This window comes from Rhincodon typus, chromosome 8 (assembly GCF_021869965.1).
Source record: "Rhincodon typus isolate 14 chromosome 8, sRhiTyp1.1, whole genome shotgun sequence".
Lineage (NCBI taxonomy): Eukaryota > Metazoa > Chordata > Chondrichthyes > Orectolobiformes > Rhincodontidae > Rhincodon > Rhincodon typus.
The window spans coordinates 8017452-8040309 of NC_063339.1; the positions used below are offsets into that span (position 1 = coordinate 8017452).

General features: G+C 44.4%; 1 protein-coding gene across 1 annotated transcript in view; it reads right to left on the minus strand.

The window, feature by feature from the left end:
- Positions 1–22858, minus strand: part of tshr (thyroid stimulating hormone receptor) — a 74083-nt gene that overhangs the window by 39686 nt on the left and 11539 nt on the right. The window contains exon 2 of the mRNA XM_048600024.1: positions 1364–1435. Coding sequence (XP_048455981.1) covers positions 1364–1435 — 72 coding nt within the window. The remainder of the gene's footprint in view (positions 1–1363; positions 1436–22858) is intronic.

Here is a 22858-nt window from a genome sequence, read left to right on the forward strand (position 1 = left end):
GGTTAGGGTTAACATTACAGTTGGGGTTAGGGTTAACATTACAGTTGGGGTTAGGGTTAACGTTACAGTTGGGGTTAGTGTTAAGGTTACAGTTGGGGTTGGGGTTAAGGTTACAGTTGGGGTCAGGGTTAACGTTACAGTTGGTGTCAGGGTTAACATTGCAGTTGGGGTTAGGATTAAGGTTTCTGTTGGTGTTAGGGTTAACATTACAGTTGGGGTTAGGGTGAACATTACAGTTGAGGTTAGGGTTAAGGTTACAGTTGGGCTCAGGGTTAACATTACAGTTGGGGTCAGGGTTAACATTACACTTGGGTTCGGGTTAACATTACAGTTGAGGTTAGGGTTAAGGTTACAGCTGAGGTTAGGTTTAAGGTTACAGTTGTGGTTAGGGTTAATGTTACATTTGGGGTTAGGGTTAACATTACAGTTGGGGTTAGGGTTAAGGTTACAGTTGTGGTTAAGGTTAACGTTACAGTTGGGGTTAGGTTTAAGGTTACAGTTGGGGTTAAGGTTAACGTTACAGTTGGGGTTAGGTTTAAGGTTACAGTTGGGGTTAGGGTTCAGGTTAGGGATTGACACTGTGAACCTATTCTGGATTCTTGCTGCTTTCCAGGAACATTGTGGTAGATGAAGTCCACAAACAGGCTATTCAGCCCTACTGCCCTGTGCTAATCAAGTCTTCTTCTATCCCACACAACCTAAATCTACCAGTACGTCTTTCTAGTCCTTTCTCCTTCATCTGTCAATCCAACTCCCCATTTATTTGAACCTATTTTATTCCCCTCAGACACTCCTTGCGGTAGTGGATTTCACATTTTCATCATTCCCCTGAAGTTCATCGTGAATGTCCTGTTTTGTTTAGTGCTGAATATTTTATGTTGATTATGTTGCAACCAGGATTCACTGTGGTGTGAGGGGTTTTGACTATGTGAAATAGTGAAGACTGGGCGATAACACATCAACTGTCCATCGTTCATCTCTCTGTTGTTTTCATGGTGGTATTTGAAGGAGAGCATGTCAGGACCTCCCAGTGTCCTGGCCCAAGGCTAATTCTAGGCAGCATCACTAAAGCAGACGTACAGACTGCATATCTTATTTCTGCCTGTGGGAGCTTACTGTGTACACAGTGGCTGTACTTTCCATCCATCACAACAGTGTTAGCCATTGATTGTGCGATGTGAAAAATGTGAAAGGCACTACGGAAATGCAAAATCTGCCTTAATTTACCCCTGCACTTTCGGAGATAAGAGCAGAAATTGGGAAAGTGAATTGTTGGTTTTGAGGTCAGCAAATGTAGTTTGCTCAGGTCTGGTCTAGGGTAAAGGGAGTGATCAATAGGCTGATAGGTATCGCAAATACTTACATCCTCGAAATGTTTGGGAGCTTTGTAAAAGCTTCAGAGGGGATGGTCTTGAGTTGAGTCTCCATGAATCGACTGTTGAAAAGAAAGATCATTTTTTAATAATGACGTTTCGCTGACAGTGATGACAACGCTGAGAAAAACACTGTAAACTAACATTCCACTCCCAGAGACGTGTTGGAGAAACTCAGCAGGTTTGGTAGGGTCTGTGGAGAGAGAAACAGAGTTTGCTGCCCATTCTGCTCATTGTATTTTCTCCCTTCATGAACCTGACTGGCACTTGTCGTTGTCTGTTGGGAAACTGGGTTTGAGGCATCTCTCAGGGTCTACCACGACCACCTTCATCACTGACACAGCTGAGGTCAGTAAGGACCCTGGTGGTGCTCCTGGGATGTTCTATTCAATGCTCACCACTGTGCTAAATCAACAACAACAATCAGCATTCATGTAGCCTCCTTCATGCAGTGAAATATTCCAAGATGCTTCACAGGAGCGTAATCCAATTCAAATTGATGCTGAGGTTTATGAGGAAATATTAGGACATGTAACCGAAACTCAGTCCAGGAGGAAGGTTACATCTGCAAGGAGGCAAAAGTGGTTTAGGGATGGAGTTCCAAGTTTCATGACACAGGGACATGTGGTTCTGTATAGTGTAGGTTGGGAAGATCACTATTAGCCCAGTTCCAGTGGACCAATCTACGAAAGATATGTCTTTTCATTGTTCAAACCATATTTCAGATATTACATTGATACTAGGTCATGATGACATGGAAGATAATCATGTTAAAGTTTTGAGTAGCACTGCATCAAAGTGTGATCCTAAACCTCCATTTAAGAGTTCGCATCCTTATTTTCAAATCTCTCCATGTCCTTGCTTCTCCCTAGCTCTGCAACCTCCTCCTGCCCTACTACCCCAAGTCTGCAACCTTCAATTCCGGCCTCTTGCACATCCCTCATAGACCTCAATCCACCATTGGTTTCCATGCCTTCAGAATCTAGGTTCTCTGCTCTGGAACTCCCTTCCTAAACCTCTTGATCTTTCTCTTTTTTCGAAAACCTGCCTCAGTTGTAGAACATGGCATTTGTTTTTCACTCTTTCCAAAATATACTTCCTTACCCATGTCGTTGGTCACATTTTCTAATGTGGCACGGTATCAGATTTTGTTTGATAATACCACAGCAAAGTTCCGGAGGATGTTTTACTACATTAATGGTGCTACATAAGTGCAAGCTATTATTTTTAAAGAGGATGATTGGAAGCTTAGATTTCAAAGTAAAGAGGAGAGTTTGGTGAATTATACAAAATATAGGGTTAGCTCCTCACCCCTTATAGAACATAGAACAGTACAGGCCCTTCAGCCCACGATGTTGTGCCGACCTATTATCCTACTAAGATCAATCTAGTCTGCATACCCTACATTATACTATCATCCATGTGCCTATCCAAGAGCCGCTTAAAAGTCTATAAAGTATCTGACTCCACTACCACTGCCGGCAGCGCATTCCAAGCACTCACCACTCTCTGTAAAGAACCTACCTCTGGCATCCCCCCTATACCTTCCTCCAATCACCTTAAAATTATGCCCCCTCGTAATAATCATTTCCACCCTGGGAAAAAGTCTCTGACTATCCACTCTATCTATGCCTCTCATCATCTTGTAAACCGCTATCTAGTCACCTCTCATCCTTCTTCGCTCCAATGAGAAAAGCCTTAGCTCCCTCAACCTTTCCTCATAAGACCTGCCCTCCAGTCCAGGCAGCATCCTGGTAAATCTCATCTGTACCCTCTCTAAAGCTTCCACATCCTTCCTGTAATGAGGTGACCAGAACTGAATACAATATTCCAAGTGTGGTCTAACCAGAGTTTTACGACTCTTAAACTCAATGCCCCTGCCAATGAAAGCCGATACACCATACGCCTTCTGTACAACCCTATCAACTTGGGTAGTAACTTTGAGGGATCTATGGACGTGGATCCCAAGATCCTTCTGTTCCTCCACACTGCCAAGAATCCTGCCATTAATCCTGTATTCTGCATTCAAATTCAACCTTCCAAAATGAATCACCTCACACTTTTCTGGGTTGAATTCCATCTGCCACTTCTTTGCCCAGCTCTGCATCCTGTCAATGTCCCGTTGTAACCTACAACAGCCCTCCACACTATCCACAATTCCACCAACCTTTGTGTCATCGGCAAACTTACTAACTCATCCTTCCACTTCCTCATCCAAGTCATTTATAAAGATCACAGAGAGCAGAGATCCCAGAACAGATCCCTGTGAAACACCATTGGTGACCGAGCTCCAGGCTGAATACTTTCCATCTACTACCACCCTCTGTTTTCTATTGGACAGCCAGTTTTGTATCCAGACAAATAAACTTCCCTGAATTCCATGCTTCCTTACTTTCTGAATGAGCCTACCATGTGGAACCTTATCGAATGCCTTGCTAAAATCCATATACACCACATCCACTGCTCTGCTTTCATCCATGTGTTTTGTCACATCCTCAAAGAATTCAATAAGGCTTGTGAGGCATGACCTGCCCCTCACAAAGCCATGTTGACTATTTCTAATCAAACTGTGCTTTTCCAAATAATCATAAATACTATCTCTCAGAATCCTCTCCAATAATTTGCCCACAACTGAAGTAAGACTAACTGGTCTGTAATTCCCAGGATTATCCCCATTCCCTTTCTTGAATAAGGGAATAACATTTGCCACCCTCCAATCATCTGGTACTACTCCAGTGAACAGTGAGGACGGAACGATCATTGCCAAAGAGGCAGCAATCTCTTCCCTCACTTCCCATAGTAACCTTGGGTATATCCTGTCTGGCCCAGGGGACTTATCTATCCTCAAGTTTTTCAAAATTTCTAGCACATCCTCCTTCCTAACATCAACCTGTTCGAGCATATCTGCCTGTTTCATGCTGACCTCATAAACGTTAAGGTCCCTCTCATGGTGAATACTGAAGCAAAGTATTCATTAAGGACCTCCCCTACCTTCTCTGACTCTGCGCACAAGTTCCCTCCACTATCCCTGATTGGCCCTCCCCTCACTCTGGCCATCCTCTTGTTCCTCACATAAGACTAGAACGCTTTGGGGTTTTCCTTGATCCTACCTGCCAAGGTTTTCTCATACCCACTTCTAGCTTTCCCAAGTCCATTCTTCAGTTCTTTCCTGGCTACCTTGTAGCCCTCTAGAGCCCTGTCCGATCCTTGCTTCCTCAACTTTAAGTAAGCTTCCTACTTCCTCTTGACTAGATGTTCCACTTGTCTTGTCATCCAAGGTTCCTTCACCTTACCATCCCTTCCTTGCCTCAGTGGGACAAACCTATCCAGTACTCGTAGCAACTGCTCCCTAAACAACCTCCACATTTCTGTCGTGCATTTCCCTGTGAACATCTGTTCCCAATTTATGCTCCGTAGTTCTTGCCTAATAGCATTGTAATTTCCCCTCCCCCAATTAAATACTTTCCCTCTTCATGACTATAGTAAAGGTCAGGGAGTTGTGATCACTATCACTAAAATGCTCTCCCACCGAGAGATCTGAATCTGGCCTGGTTTGTTGCCAAGCACCAAATCCAATATGGCCTCCTCCCTATCTACGTATTGAGTCAGAAATCCTTCCTGGACACACCTGACAAAATCTGCCCCATCCAAACTATTTGCACTCAGGAGGTTCCAGTCTATATTAGGGAAGTTGAAGTCACCCATGACAACAACCTTATTACTTCTGCACCTTTCCACAATCTGCCTCCCAATCTGTTCCTCAGTGTCTCTGTTGCTATTGGGGGGTCTACAGAAAACTCCCAATAAAGTGACTGCTCCTTTCCTGTTTCTGACTTCCACCCATACTGACTCAATAGACAAACCCTCCTCCATGAACTCCCTTTCTGCAGCTGTGATGCCACCCCTGATTAGCAATGCCACTCCCCCACCTCTTTTACCTCCCTCACTATTTCTTTTAAAACATCTATACCCCGGAACATCCAACAACCATTTCTGCCCCTGTGTCATCCAAGCCTCCGTAATCACCACAACATCGTAGTTCCAAGTACTGATCCATGCTCTAAGTTGGTCACCCTTATTCCTGACACTTCTTGCATTGAAGTAGACACACCTCAACCCATCGCAGTGACTGCCACTATGCCCTATCAACTATTTATCCTTCCTCACAGATTCTCTGCTGGCTCTATCTGCCTGTACATCCTCTGATCTGTAGCTCCGGTTCCCATCCCCCTGCCAAACTAGTTCAAACCCTCCTGGAGAGCTCTAGCAAACCTCCCGCCCAGGATATTGGTGCCCCTCCAGTACAGGTCCCACCTTCCCCAGAAGGTATCCCAATGATCCACAAACCTGAAGCCCTTCCTCCTACACCCGCTCTGTAGCCATATGTTCAGCTGCACTCTCTCTCTGTTTCTGGCCTCACTAGCCCTGGCACCGGTAGTAATCCTGAGATTACTACTCTACTCGTCCTGGATTTCATCTTCCATCCTAACTCCCCCTCTTCACTTTTCAGGTCCTCATCCTGTTTCCTAGCCTTGTCATTGATACCAATGTGTACCATGACTTCTGGCTGCTCTCCCTCCCCCTTAAGAATCCTGAAGACTCGATTTGAGACATCCCTGACCCTGGCAGCCGAGAGGCAACATACCATCCGGGAGTTTTGCTCAGTACCACAGAATCTCCTGTCTGTTCCCCTAACTATTGAATCTCCTATCACTATTGCTCTCCTATTCTCCCTCTTCCCTTCTGAGCCACAGGGCCAGGCTCAGTGCCAGAGACCTGGCCGCTATGGCCTTCCCCTCGTAGGTCGTACCCCCCAACAGTATCCAAAACGGTATACTTATTATTGAGGGGTACGATCACAGGGGATCCCTGCACTGTCTGCCTATTCCCTTTGCCCCTCCTGACAGTCACCCAGCTACCTTTTTCCTGTATCTTGGGTGTGACCACCTCCCTGTAACTCCTCTCTATCACCCCCTCAGCCTCCCGAATGATCCGGAGTTCATCCAGCTCCAGCTCCAGTTCCCTAACGGGGTCTGTGAGGAGCTGGAGTTGGGCGTACTTCTCGCAGGTGAAGTCAGAGGGGACACCAGCAGTGACCCTTACCTCCCACATCCTGCAAGAGGAGCATGCTTCCATTCCCTCTACTCTAGATTGCCAAAAGAATAAAGAAAAAAAACTTTATCTTACCGATCCTCCACACAGTCTTCTTTTTGGTTAGAGGAGAAGGATGGGTGGGAGACACTGCATGTGTAGTATTTCGGGTTTAGCCAATGCCCAAATATATTAGTTCACTTCCCAGCTCGCGCTCTCACCTCTCCCGCTGCTCAAATCAAGAAGGCCGCTGACACACGAGGTAAGCTTGGTCAGTGTGGACCTATCGGGCTGAATGGCCTGTTTCCACAGTGTAGGGGTTCTATGGTAATATCCTATATTGTTCAGGCCTTTACAAGGTTTCGCCCCCCCCTGCTGTGCTTTTATAATTGTCTTATGACTTGCATCATCATTGACCTTTCCACCATAATTCAGAACAAATTACCTTCTTTATTCAAGGGCTACAAATGTTTGAAATATCCTGTCATTTAAAGTAAAAAGAGGCTAGGCATTTCAAAATCTAGTGAAATGCTACAAGCGACTGAGAAACAAACGTCAATGGGAAAATGGCATCTGAACTTTCTGAGGTTGGGGAAGTCACTGTGTAGATGCAAGCTCAAACCATACATTCTTACTTATAGTCACACACATACCTTTCTGTTCTGTACAAATCCACATCGAAGAAAATAGTTAGTGTTAGAACTCAGGGCTGGATGTAGTAGGTGGAGGTGGCTACTTGAAAAGTGTGTGTAAATATAGCACCTTAAAACAAAATCATGTAGCAATGATATCTGAGTATCTCTTTCACCAACTCCACCTTGCCTGGTGGCAGTAGAGAACAAGTGCTTGCCTGAATATCCAGACTGTGCAAAAGAGCCTTTGACTAATGGTTCATGGAACAGTGCTGGTCTGTTACATCTGGGTGCTGCATGTTGACAGAAGCTTCCTTGTCTATAGCACTGGCACTCTGTTCTTCCCCCTCTCCACACACATCCATTTCCACTAAGACCTTCTGTCATCAGATTTTATTTTAGCCTGAGGAGATTACGGCCTTCCCTCAGAGCAAAGACAGCAAATGTTAACAGTGAAGTCTGTGTATCAACCTTTCAACAGTGGTCGTTTGCAATCTCTGAGCCAGGCAAACTTGTTCACAGGCTTCAGTGTGTTATTTTAGAACATGAGAACTTGGAGCAGAAGTAGGTCAAAGGCCCCTCGAGCCTATCCTGCCATTCAACACGATCCTGGCTGATCTCATCTCCGCCTCAACTCCACTTTCCTGCCCGCTCTCCATAACCCTTCAGCCCATTACTCATTAAAAAATGTGTCTATCTCCTCCTTAAATTTCCTCAATGTTGTGGGATTTACTACACTCTGGGGTTGTGAATTCCACAGATTCGTGACCCTCTGAGAGAAGTAATTCCTCCTCATCGTTGTTTAAATCTGCTTACCCTTATTGTAAATCTCTGACCTCATATTCTAAATTGCCCCACAAGGAGAACCATCCACTCTACATCTACTTTGTGAATCCCCTTTAGCATCTTATATACCTCAATTGGATCTTCTCAATTTGATCTCCTTCCAACTCTAGTGAGTCCAGGCTTAAACTGCTCAATCTCTCCTCTTAAGACAAACATTCTGTCTGTGGAATTAATTGAGTGAACCTTCTCTGAACTGCCTCCAATGAAGTTGCATCCTTTCTCAAGTAAAGGGATCAAAACTGCATGCAGTGCCCTCGGTGTGGTCTCACCAATGCCTTGCTTCAAAAATACTTCCCTACTTTTTTACTCTATTCTTTTAGAAATAAATACCAACATTCTTTTTGCTTTCCTTATTACATCTTGTACCTGCATACTCATGCTCTCTAATTCATGTACTAGTGTACCCAGGTCCCTCTGGACTAATGTTTCTCTCCATTTTGATAATATATTGCTTTTTATTCTTCCAACCAAAATGGATAATCTCAAACTTATCCATGTTAAAGTCCATCTGCCAAATTTTTGTAATTCACCTAAATTTATTCACATCCATTCGTAATTCTTTTAATTCTTCATTGTAACTTGCTTTCCTACCTATTTTAGTGTCATCTGCAAGTTTGGCAAAAGTACTTTCTATCCCCACATTCAAGTCTTAACATAGATTATAAATAGTTGGGGCAAGAGAATTCAACCCAGTGGCACTCCATTGCTTTCCCCAATTTCTTTGTAATCCCTGGTTGGTAGGTCCTCCCTCTCATTATTCATTTACATAGCAGGAATATACTTACACTGAGCATTCAGAAATGTTCTTAAATATCTGCCACCGAGTCTCTGTTGATCTACCTCTGAGTGTAGTATCCCAGATCACTTCAGCCAGCTCAAAGTTCATGCCCCTTTTATTGCACTAATTTAAGTTTAGAATATAAGCCTGAGTTGCAATCTTCTCCCTTTCAAACTGGATACAAAACTCAATCATATTGTGGGAGAAACCTGGGGGCGCCTTTACTCTGTGGTCATTAATTAATCCTGTCACATGATACAATACAAAGTCTAATATAATTTCGTTTCTGCTTTGTTCCAAAATGTGCTGTTCACCAGAATTCTATGAAACACTAAACCAAGCTGCTATTATCAATCTGACTTTTCAAGTTTATACCAAGATTAAAGTCACCCATGACTTTTGCTGTTCCTTTATCACAGACACACAATATATTATGGTTTGAGGCAGCTTCTGCCAGGTCCTTACCCCAAGCCCCATACACCAGGCCATGCTATCACATGGTGTACCATTACACACAACCCATCCAATACAGTGTGGAGCTGGAGGAACACAATTGGTCAAGCAGCATCAGAGGAGCAGGGAAGTCGATGTTTCGGGTTTACACCCTTCATCAGGGCTGGGGAGGTGGAAGGGAGCTCGGAAATAAATAGAGGGGAGGTGGGGCTGGGGGAATGTAGGTGGGATGGTGATAGGTGGATGCAGGTAGGGATAGTGGGGCTTGGTCATTGGAAAGGGTGGGGCGGATAGGCAGGGAAGGAGATGGACCGGTTGTGTCAGGTCAAGGAGGCAGGGATGAGAGGGAGGGTTGGACATGCGATGAGGCTGGGGCGGGGGAGACTTTGAAAACCCGAAACATTGACTGTCCTGCCTCTCTGATGCTGCCTGAAATGCTGTGTTTTTCCAGCTCCACACTGTGTTGTCTCTGACTCCAGCATCTGTAGGTTTTGCTGTCTCCAACACAAAACCCTTGTTAGTCACCAGTTGTCCACATTAATAGCTATTCATTCTCCCAGGCCAATCGGTATCCACTCCTTTGTCTGTCCAACTTAAAAACGAACTATTTCCTAGCCACCATCTGTTCTGAGAAAGAGTCCAGAAACATTAACTCTGATTTTTCCTCACAGATGCTGCCAAGACCTGCTGAGCTTTTCCAGCAACTTCTACTTTTGTTTCCGATTTACAGCATCCGCAGTTCTTTCGGTTTTTATTTAGCACTGGAAAAATATTTTGCCTTTATTAGTCAAGTCATGCATTATAAAAGCAGGGAAGTTATGTTGGAGCTGGACAGAATTTAAGTTAGGTCGCAGCTGGAGAATGGTGTGCAGTTCTGGTCCCTGCATTGTAGGAAGTGGGGGTGTAGAGGAGATTCATCAGGATGTTACCTGGAATGGAGCATTTCGATGATGAAGAGAGGCTGGATAAGGTTGTTTTCTCTCGAGCAGGGAAGGTTGAGGTGGGGGATTTAATAGAGGTGTATAAGATTATGAAGTGCATGGACAGAATGACTAGATTGCAATGGTTCCCCTTAGTCAAAGAGTCAATAACAAGGTGGCATAATTTTAAGATGAAAGAAGTTTAGAGGAGATCTGAGGAAAGAGTTTTCACCCAGAGGGTGGTGGGGATCAGGAATGCACTGCCTGGGAAGTTAGGGAGAAATCCTCATAACCTTTAAAAAGTACTTGGATGAGCACTTCAAGTGTCATAATATTCAAGGCTGGTGCAGGAAACTGGGACTAATGTAGATGTTTAGCTTTGGTGGTACAGACCTTTCACTTTTCTTTCTTTCTGTGCTTTTTTTAATGTTTCCTTATCTTAGCTTTTCTAACTTCCTCAGGCTAGATGGCCTACTCCTGCTCCTATTTCTTATGTTGTCCAGCAGAAGGTATCTTCTCCTGGCCTGGGCCCAGTGAAGAGGAGGCTTCCAGGTCAGCGTAGTGGTCTTGGCCTGGCATGGTGGTCTTGGCCTGGCATGATGGCCTTGGCCTGGTATGGTGGTCTTGGCCTGGCATGGTGGTCTCCCGCTGTGGTGGCCTCATCCCAGGGGGACAATCTTGGCCTGGCATGGTGGCCTCGGCCTGGCATGGTGGTCTTGGCCTGGTATGGTAGCCTTGGTCTGGTATGGTGGTCTTAGCCTGGTATGGTTGCCTTGGCCTGGCATGGTGGTCTTAGCCTGGTATGGTGGTCTTAGCCTGGTATGGTTGCCTAGGCCTGGCATGGTGGTATTCAAGTTTTGTGGTCTTGTACTGGCATGAAGGTCTTGTCAGTGTTGAGGTTTTCTTCAGCACAGGCTTCTGGGCATTCCAACATTTGTTGTCTCAATTGACTTTCCCCAAACCAAGATGAACTCTGTCTTAATTTTTACTTTTTTCTTCTTATCTATGACTTCTGTCATTAATACAGGCTTCATGGTGTGGTGACTTATGAAGCTTTTCACTGCACTTTGTTTGTAAAAATACACGCAACAATAAATTGCTATGATACTCTATTCAGACTTGATGGACTGAAGGGCCTCTTCTGTACTGTACGATTCTATTTTCTGTTTCCAGGCAGAAAGGAATCTGAAGCTTAGGTCAAGGGAGAATTTTCCATCTGCTTTCAAATTTGGCTTCTCTTCCAGTTCTGAACAAGACAGACTGCTTTATATTGACCCGATTCTCCCCAGTTACTGCACTGTGCTCCCCCTGCTGGACATCCTTCCCATTGAGGTGACCCTTTATAAAATAGTGGCAGCATTATCTGTTTTGGAAGGCAGCAATTTTCACACACTTTCTCCTTGAACAGAACCGCCTTGTTTGATTTTTATTTCATATCCCTTTAGTTTCACCTCAGACGGACGCTCTCGCTCGATTTCTGAAGGTCCACTTTCCTCGTGGTTTGTACTGCTTTGTCAGACATGACATCTTCCCTGCCTTGTGCAAAGTCTGACAGAACCTTGTCTGCCACTCTGATAGTAATCCATCCACGAATCAAATCTGCTTTCATCTCTTCACAAGTGCAATTCTTCACCAGCCAATAAAGATCATTCATGACCAAATGCATGCTTTCCCAGGTCTCTGCTTCCTTCTGTTAAACTTCACCCATTCAACAATTACACTTCGACCAGAAGATGCAGGAGCAGAAATAGGCCATTCAGCCCATTGAGTCTGCTCTGCCGTTCAATGAGATCATGGCCGATCTGATAATCCTCAATTCCTCAAAATCCCCATAACCCTCGGCTCCCTTCCTAATTAAAACTCTGTCTATCTCAGCCTTGAGTAAACTTAATGAACTTGCCTCTATAGATCTCTGTTGTAAAGAATTCCACAGACTCACTATCCACTGAGACATGAAATTCCTCCTCACATCAGTCTTAAATGGGCGACGCCTGATTCTGAGATTATCCCCTCTGGTCCCAGACTCTTCCTCAAGGGGGAACAAACTTTCCGTACCTACCCTGTCAAGTTCCGTAAGACATTGTATGCTTCAATAAAGTTGCCCTTATTCTTCTGAACCCCAATGTTAGGTGTCTGAAGCCTGTAATAGCCTTTCATACAATGCTGCTTTCTCATTGATGCCCTGTTCTACTAATCCATCATTAACAATGCTTCCTGCAGGACATAGTAATGTACTGGCTATTCCTGTAGCTGATAAACCTTTCCTTCCAATTCTCCCAATCCTAGACCTGGTGCAGTCCCTCGATTGCCTGGAATGTTTTAGGGGAGAGTACGCTAACTTCCTGCTATCTCCAGCATCTGCCACGGGATCTGTTCCACATCTCAGGGCTTCAGTTCATTACTGTCTGGTCTCCGAGTCTGGATCTCAGGCTCGAGCCCCTCCCACGGGATCCTTGGTGTAATGACAGCTCAGTGGAAAACTTGACCACAAGGTTCACTTCAGTTGGGGACTTTAATGTTTCATCTTGTCATTTCCACTGCCACCATGTTTCATTGTGTATTTGGGGTTGAAACTTTGTTTAGTCTCCTGGAATAATGCGGCAGGAGTCCGTGGAATTTTCTGTGAGACCTCTTTGTTTACAGCTTTCATTGGCAGGGGAATTGAGTTTAAGAGGCGCGAGGTTATGCTGCAGCTCTATAAAACTCTGGTTAGACCACCCTTGGAATATTGTGTTCAGTTCTGGTCGCCTCATTATAGGAAGGATGTGGAAGCTTTAGAGAGGGTGCAGAGGAGATTTACCAGGATGCTGCCTGGACTGGAGGGCAGGTCTTAAGAGGAAAGGTTGAGGGAGCTAGGGCTTTTTTTCATTGGAGCGGAGACGGATGAGAGGTGACTTGATAGAGGTGTACAAGATGATGACAGGCATTGATAGAGTGGATATTCGGAGACTTTTTCCCAGGCCGGAAATGACTATTACGAGGGGGCATAATTTTAAGGTGATTGGAGGAAGGTACAGGGGAGATGTCAGAGGTAGGTTCTTCACACAGAGAGTGGTGGGTGTGTTGAATGCACTGCCGGCAGTAGTAGTGGACTCAGATACTTTAAAGACTTTTAAGCGACTTTTGGATAGGCACATGGAGGAGAGTAAAATGTAGGGTATGCAGGGTAGTTTGATCTTAGTAGGATAATAGGTCGGCACAACATTGTGGGCTGAAGGGCCTGTACTGTGTTGTACTGTTCTACATTCTATGTTCTTAGCTTGATCTATACTCACAATATTTTCACACAACTTCTGCTCCCATCCAGCTCCCGCTACTATATTATGCGACTTTGACATTGTCACGACACCATTATCACTAAGTATGGTTCTGATGTTAATCCCACTACTATGATCTGCCCTTATCCTCGAGTTCACCAAATCTCACTCACATAGCAACACACTACAGTCCTCCGCTCTACCAGCTGAGCTTTCGAAGGGCAGCCACTTTGTGATCTTTATAAATGACTTGGATGAGGGAGTGGAAGGGTGGGTTAGTAAGTTTACCAATGACACAAAGGTTGGTGGGGTTGTGGATAGTGTGGAGGGCTGTTGTAGGTTGCAACAGGATATTGACAGGATGCAGAGCTGGGCAAAGAAGTGGCAGATGGAATTCAACCCGGAAAAGTGTGAAGTGATTCATTTTGGAAGGTTGAATTTGAATGCAGAATACAGGGTTAATGGCAGGATTCTCGGCAGCATGGAGGAACAGAGGGATCTTGGGGTCCACGCCCATAGATCCATGAAAGTTGCGACCCAAGTTGATAAGGTTGTAAAGAAGGCGTATGGTGTGTTGGCTTTCATTGGCAGGGGAACTGAGTTTAAGAGCTGCGAGGTTATGCTGCAGCTCTATAAAACTTTGATTAGATCACACTTGGAATACTGTGTTCAGTTCTGATTGCCTCATTATAGGAAGGATGTGGAAGCTTTAGAGATGGTGTAGAGGAGATTTACCAGGATGCTGCCTGGACTGGAGGGCAGGTCTTATGAGGAAAGGTTGAGGGAGCTAAAGCTTTTCTCATTGGAGCGAAGAAGGATGAGAGGTGACTTGATAGAAGTGTATAAGATGATGAGAGGGATAGATAGAGTGGATAGTCAGGGACTTTTTCCCAGGGTGGAAATGACTATTACGAGGGGGCATAATTTTAAGGTGATTGGAGGAAGGTATAGGGGAGATGTCAGAGGTAGGTTCTTCACACAGAGAGTGGTGGGCGTGTGGAATGCGCTGCCGGCAGTGGTAGTGGAGTCAGATACTTTACAGACATTTAAGCAACTCTTGGATAGGCACATGGAGGATAGTAAAATGAAGGGTAAGCAGGTTAGTTTGATCTTACAGTAGGATAATAGGTCGGCACAACATCGTGCGCCGAAGGGCCTGTACTGTGCTGTACTGTTCTATGTTCTATAGCAAGCCCTGCACTCATTGACTAGAGGCTCCTAGTTTGATAACACATCAATTTTAAAACTCTTACCCTCGTTTGTCAAGGTCATAGTCTTCATTATCTCTGTAATCTCCTCGAGCCCTGCAACCCTCTGCAACATCAGCTCTCATCTAATTCCTTGTGATTACCTTGACTTCCTCTGCATCACCACTGTCAATTCTGCCTTCACTTCCCTAGGCCCTGAGCACTGGAATATCTCCTTGTGCTGCTCCACCTCACTCACTTTCTTTGAGATGCACCTGAGAACTTACCACTCTGGCCAAGGTTTTGGACTTGGTTACCTGCTGAATATTTCATTTAGTAGTTTGAACAAAGAACAAAAAACAGTACAGCTCAGAACAGGCCCTTCAGCCCACCAAGCCTGTACTGAAACATTACGCCTTTCTATACTAGAAAACTTTTGCCTCTGTGCGGTCAGTATCACTCTATTCCCTGCCTATTCATGTATCTGTCACGATGCCTCTTAAACATTGCTATTATACACGCCTCCACCATCTCCTCTGGGAGCACATTCCAGGCACTTACCAACCTCTGTGTAAAAAAACCTGCCTCTCACATCTCCTCTAAACTTCCCCCCTTTGACCTTAAACCTATGTCCCCCAGTAATTAACGTTTATACATCAGGGAAAAAAACTTACCCCCTTTGACCTTAAACCTATGACCCTAGTAATTAACATTTATACATCAGGGAAAAGGCTCTGCCTATCAATTAGATCCATGTCTCTCAGAATTTTGTAAACTTCTATAGGTTGCCCCCATCTTTCGACGTTCAAGTGAAACAAACCAGGTTTATCCAATCTATCCTCATAGCCAATAACCTCCAAACCAGGCAACATCCAAGTAACGGTTCTGAGGAAGGGTCACCAGACCTGAAACGTTAACTCTGTTTTTTTCCCTTCACAGATGCTGCCAGACCTGCTGAGCTTTTTCAGCAACTTCTGTTTTTGTTCCTGATTTACAGCATCCACAGTTCTTTTGGTTTTTATTTAACATCCAAGTAAACTGTTTCAGTATCCTCTCCAAATCCTCCACATCTTCCTGCTAGTGTGGCAACCAGAACTGCACGTGCTATTCCTAATGTGGCCTAACTAAAGTTTGGTATCAGATTTTGCCTGATCTTTGTTTTTGTGAGATGCCTTGGGATTTCCCATAGTGTTAATTGCACCATATGAAAGTTGTTGCCTTTACACTTACAAAAGGTTAATTTATGGAGAAGGGTTCACATAATGGTATAGTCACTGAATTAGTAATCCAGAGACCCAGGTTAATGTTCTCAGGTGAGATGGGTTCAAATCTCAACATGGCAGATGGTGGAATTAGAATTCAATTAATAAATATGGAATTTAAAAAAAACTAGTCAGATGGTATTCAGGAAACCATTGTAAATTATCACAAAAACCCAAAGTCCTGCAGGGAAGGACATTTGCCATCCTTATCTGGTCCGGCCTACATACAATTCCACACCCACAGCAATGTGGTTGACTCTTAACTGCCCTCTGAAGTGGACAAACAAACTGCATCATTTAAAGGCAATTAGAAATAAGTAACAAATGACTTACCATGATACCCACATCCCTAAACAAGAATAAAGAGAGAGTGGTCTGCTCTTCCTGTGAGATGTGGGAAATCGGGAAGAATTCAGGAAGTGTGTCCACCTGCAGCTCCTCTCAGGCCGCATGGATCAGATTACTGGAAGTTCAACTCGGTGAGTAGCATACAGGAGGCAGAATGTTTTATAGACAGGAGTTTCAGGGATGTGGTCACACCAAAGGTTCAGCCAGATAGATGGGAGGACCAGGTAGACAGTGCAGGAGTCCCCTATGGCCATTCCCCTCTCAAACTGAGAAACTGTTTGGATCCTGTGGAGGAGATGGCCTCCCAGGGGGAAAGGAGCACCAGCCTCATCAGAACTGGCGCTGTTGTACACCAGGGAGGGTCAAAGTGTAGGTGGGTGGTAGTGATTGGAGAATCTATAGTCAGGGGCACAGACAGCCATTTCTGTGGCCATAAGCAAGACTCCAGGATGGTGTGTTGCCTCCCTGGTGCCAGGTTCAAGGGTATCTCTGAGCAGGCACAAGATATTCTGAAACGGGATGATGAGCAGCCATAGGTTGCGGCCCATATTGATACTAACGACACAGGCAGGAGGAGAGATGAAGTCCTGCAAAGGGAATTTAGGGAGTTATAGAGTCATAGAGTCACAGGGTCCTACAGCATGGAGACAGGCCCCTTAGCCCAAATGGGTCCATGCCGACCAAAATGTCTATCCACACTAACTCCACTTCCCTGCAATTGGTCCATATCCTTCTAAAACGTTCCTATCCATGTAAATGCCTTTTAAAAGTTGTTAATGTACCCACCTCAACCACTTCAGCTAGCAGCTCATTCCATATGCATACCACCCTCTGTGTAAATAAGTTGCCCCTCAGGTTCCCATGTATTCTTTCCCCTCTTGCCTTAAACTGATGCCCTCTAGTCCTCGATTCCCCAACCCTGAGAAAAAGCTGAGTGCATTCACCCTATCAATGCCTCTCATGATCTTATACACTTCTATAACATCCCCCCTCAGTCCCCTATGGTCTGAGGAAAAACGCCCTAGCTTGTCCAACCTCTCCCTCTCACTCAGTCCCTTGAGCCTTGGCAACATCCTTGTAAATTTCTTCTGCACTCTAGTTAGGTAGGAAGTTGAAAAGCAGAGCCTCTAGGGTTGTAATCTCTGGATTTCTCCCTTTGCCATGTGTCAGTGAGGCTAGAAATAGGAAGATAGTACAGTTGAATGTGTGGCTGAAGAGCTGGTGTTGGAGGGAGGGCTTCAGATATCTGGATCACTTGGATCTCTTCCAGGGCAGGTGTGGCCAGTACAAGAAGGGCAGGTTGCACCTAAACTGGAGGGGCAGAGTGGTTTGCGAGTGCCACTCCAGAGTGGGACCCCAGCAGTAGGTCATCTTGCGGAGAAGGCAGAGGTGAAGTCAAGTCAGTCTAATAGGAAGAACAGGCAGAGCCAGATTAATGAACACTGTGGAACTGGTGGTCTGAAGTGTATTTATTTAGAATCCCTACAGTGTGGAAACAGGCCCTTTGGCCCAACAAGTCCACATTGACCCTCAGAGCATCCCACCCAGACCCATCCCCCTATAACCCACATAATCTACACATCCCTGAATACTACGGGCAATTTAGCATGGCCAATCCACCTAGCCTGCACATCTTTGGACTGTGGGAGGAAACCAGAGCACCCGGAGGAAACCCACACAGACACAGGGAGAATGTACAAACTCCACACAGACAGTCACCCAAGGCTGGAATTGAACCCAGGTCCCTGGAGCTGTGAGGCTGCAGTGCTAACCACTGAGCCACTGAGCCACTGTGCCACCCCAAATTTCAATGCAGGGAGAGTAACAGGTAAGGCAGATAAGCTTAGAGACTGGATATACAATGCGGTAACCATTACAGATGCTTGGTTGAGAGAGGGGCAGGATTGGCAGCTCCACATTCCCGGCCTTGAGATGTTTCAGGTGTGATAGAGAGGGATGTACAAGGTTTGGGGGGAGTTCCATTACTGATTAAGAAGAATGTCACAGCTGCACTAAGAAAGGACATCTTGGAGAGTTCATCCCGTGAGATATTATGGGTAGAATTTAGGAATAAGAAAGGTGCAGTCACCATGATGAGGTTATACTGTAAGCCTCCTAATGGCCAGCAAGAATTAGAGGAATAGATGTGTTGGCTGATCATGGAATGGTGTAAAAATAACAGGGTTGTTGCCATGGGTAATTTTAACACCCCTGACATTAACTGGGACTCTCTTAGTGCCAGGGGCTTAGATGAGGGCAGAATTTGTTAGGTGCATCCAGGATGGTTTCATGAAACAATATGTGGATAGTCCCAGCTTGGGAAGGGTCTGTATGAGATGTTTTAGTGGGGAATGAGCCTGGCCAGGTGATAGAAGTTTCCGTGAAATAACATTTTGGGAACATTGACCATAATTCTGTAAGTTTTGAGATAGTTACGGACAAGGGTAAGACCGGTCCTCGGGTGAAAATGCTAAATTGGGGGAAGGCTAATTAGGCAGGAACTGTAGAAATTACATTGGGGGATGGCTGTTTGAGGATAAATCCACATCTAACATATGGGAGTCTTTTAAAGGCCAAATTCTACACTCAGTATCCCAACCGATAAAGGCCAGCATGCCGTATGCCTTCTTCACCACCTTATCCACTTTGAGGGATCCATAGACTTGTACCTCAAGATCCGTCTGGGTATCAATGTTCCTGAGGATCCTGCCATTTACTGTATACTCACTGTATTACTGTACAATTCAAAGGCAATTATTGAACGTTGGTCTTGTCAGTAACATCTACAAGCCACAAAGGAATGAAGAAGATGGAGTCAGCTGTGGTTCAGTGGGAAGAGTTCTTGCCTCTGTATCAGAAGGTTTTGGTCTCAAAGCCCAATCCAGAAGCTAGAGCATAATCTAGGCTGACAATCCCAGGGCAGTACTGAGAAGGTGCTGCTGTGTTGTCGTTGTTGTGTTGTAGATAAGATATTAAATTCAAAATCCTGCCTTCCATCTCAGAATGAAGAGCAAGGTGCTATCCCAGTTTTCTGGCCAATATTTATACGCAACCAACACAGAATCACTGAATAAGAGCTGTTTGGTATTTATCTCATCACTGTCTGTGGGTAATCAAAACACAAAAACCTCATCAGGTCTGGCGGTATCTGTGAAGAGAGAAACGAAAGAAACTTCGGAAGATGTCATGTTGGGCTCAAAACATTAACTCTGTTTCTCTCTCGACAGATGCCAGACCTGCTGAGTTTCTATCTCACTTTCTGTTTATGTTTCAGATTTCCAGTATCCGCAGTGTTTTCTTTTAGCTGTTTGTGAGGAGCTTGCTCTGAGCAAATTGACTCCTTGTGTTTCTTGCATTATAGCAGTGGCTACATTTCAAAAGTGCCTCATTGATTATAAGGTGCTTTGAGATATACAGAGTTGCCACTATGTATGAGTACAATCAATTTTTCCTTTAAATGAGCACTTAATTGGTCATAAATCATTTTGGGACATTGGGTTATGAAAGGTGTTAGAATTGAGTTGCAGAATTATAAAATGATTCAGCATGAGAAGAGTCCATTCGGCCTATTGTGTCTGTGCTGGCTCTTGGAAAAGGCCAACCTATTCATCTCACTCTTTTTTTTAACCATGCCTTTCACCATTTCCCTTTCTGAAGCTTTAGGGACATCCGGCACTCCCAGAGTTAAGCCCAGGATGATGGGAGGCAGTGAGTCTAATTTCCTGAACTGAACTCTCATCACATTTGGCTTCCATCTGGAAATGAGAAATCACCTCAACATTTTTTGAACATAAAGCAGTACAGCACAGGAACAGGCCATTCTGAACTAATCCCATCTGCCTGCACATGGTCTATAACCTTCTCTCCCCGGCCAGCTCATATGTCTGTTGAAACACCTCTTAAACTTTGATTTTCAATCTGCTTCCAACACCTCCCCTGGCAGCATGTTCCAGGCACCTGCTCCCTCTGTGTAAAAGCTTTCCTCACACATCTCCTTTAAAGCCTCTTCCAAGAATGCCCACCTTGAAGAATTTGTCCTCCTCCTTCCGGAAGCGAAGCTTCTCCTTTAAACTTCCCCTTTTTCACTTTAAAACCTATGCCCCACAGCATTTGAATTGAATGGCGTGCTGGGCCAATTCAAAGGGCTTTTAGGAGTCAAACACATTGCCTATCAGTTTCACTCTTCACGCAATCTGAAGTGCGCAGAACCAGGTGTTAAAAAAAAGTCAACGCATCTTCGTGAAATTTTGACGAGAATTTCTTCAAGAAGAATCTTTGGGCTACAGAGCTGAGGTCCATAACTTGACAATGGGCCTTGTCAATGTAAAAAAGGTTAGCACTGATCATTCGTCCTTGGGATCACACATCAGAAATGATAGTTCAAGTGTCGACTTCAGGTGAAGTAGTCCAAGGGCAGAGCTCAACTGGATCAGGATGAGCAGATATAACTTTAAATACACATGCTCAGTCATAGTATCATACTGCTCAGAAAGTGGCCATTCAGTTCCTCATGGCTGTGCTGACTCTTTGAAAGAGTCATCCAATTAGTCCTAACAATTAGTTCCAACAATTTATGTCCTTTTCAAGTACTTATCCAGAGTTATTATTGAATCTGGTTGTATTTGAAGCCAATTACACCACTATGTGGAGCACCATGTGCAAAATCAGAATATCTACTGAGCACACACAATAAAACAGTTCACAATGTGGAGTTCACTGCTCAACAGCCAGCTGTACTCACTACAACTACAAGTGAAAACAACTTCATTCTGAAGTCAAGGCAGGACTTTACTCCAGATTACCATAATGATTTACCTTAAATGACCTACAAGAACAGTTCAAATCCTTGATGTATGACTTTATGTCGTGAGACAATGAACAAAGCCTCAGAGTTTTCCATAAAAAAGCATAGCAAAGCAAAAGGAATTGCTTCTGAATGTGAGACCTGATTTACTGAGAAGCTGTCATCTTTTCCAGAGTATAGGAGCAGGCAAAAAAGGGATGGGGAGGGGTGGGAAGTACAGGTGACATTTATGGATTAACACGGTTAATAGAAACACAGTAGTATTTCTTAGAGAATATCCACGCAGTTCTGTGCGGCATTAGAAGTTGTACAAGCTCCTTTGGGATCAATAGGTGTCTATGATCTCATTGCACAAATACTAACGCATGCAATACAAAAGTTGTCTGAACAGGCATGTGCACAGATGGACTAGTCATCCACCATGAATGGCAGCTAACATTGGTAACAGACAATTTGATTGAATCCAATTGAATTTTTGAGAAGTGCATTTATGGACACAACAACTCGCTGGATAAAAGCTTTCTCTCCTGAGCACATTTTCTCTCCTGCAGTATAAATGTTTGTGCTAAAACAATAAAAGAGTTAAAGAGTAAAAGAATATTGATATAAATAATATGCTGATCATCTGCAAAAAGCTTTGCCATTGAAGTAGCAACATTTCTTGAATTTTTTGGCCGTCACTTTGCAAGCAAATTTCATTTACACGCTCGCCAAAATAAATAACATGCGTTCCCATTTTTTTTGGAAAGCTGCAGAATTTTTGAGCCACTGCCTACACAGGTTATGTAAGTAGCTTCCAGGATACAATATCTTACCAGCCCCAGGCACTGGGCCATTACTAACCACATTGGCAATCTTTGCACTAATATCAAGACAAAAACAAAATGCTGCAGATTCTGGGAATCTGAAATGAAAGTAAGAAATGCAGGTCAGGCAGCAGCTGGGAAGAGAAAGAGAGTTAAATATTTCAAGTTAATGACCTCTCTGAAGGTGACCAATGTTGACTCCAAACCCAGACCCAGAAGAAGTAGGAACAGAAGCAGGCTGTTCAACCCCTCCAGCCTGCTCCTCCCCTTTCCCCGTAACCCTTGATTCCCCTAGTGAGCAAGGATCTATCTATCTCAACCTTAAATTTACACAAGGATTCTGCGCCCACAGCTCTCTGTGGCAAGGAGTTCCAAAAACTCACACTTTCTAAGAGAAGAAATTCCTCCTCATCTCCGTCTTAAATTGGCAGACCTTAATTCTGAGACTATGCCCTCTGGTCCTAGACTCTCCCATAGTGGGAAATATCTTCTCAGCATTTACCCTGTCAAGCCCCTTAAGAATCCTGGATGTTTCAATGAGATCACCTGTCATTTTTCTAAATTCCAATCAGTACAGTCCCAATCTTTTTAACCATTCCTCATAAAACAATCCCTCCATACTGGGGATCATCCTAGTGAACCTGCTCCGAACTGCCTTCAATGAAACAATATCTTTCCTTAAGTAAAAAGATCAAAACTGCTCACAGTACTCCAGATATGGTTTCACCAGCACCTTGCACAGTTACAGTAAGACTTCGCTGTTCTTATACTCCAAGCCCACTTGAAATAAAGGCCAACATTGCATTTGCCTTCCTGATTATCTGCTGTACCTGTGTGTTAGCTTTCTGTGTTTCGTGCACAAGTTCCCCCAAATCCCTTTATGTTGCAGCTTTCTGCAGTTTTTCTCTATTTAAGTATTTTTTTTTCTGTCTTCAAAAATGAACAACTTCACATTTTCCCACAACCAAAGATATATTTCCTTCCCCACCCCTATCTGCCTTTCATAGGGACTGCTCTCTCCGCGACTTCCTCATCCGCTCCACACTCCCCTCTAACCCCACTACCCCTGGCACCCTTCCCTACAACCACAGGAAGTGCTAC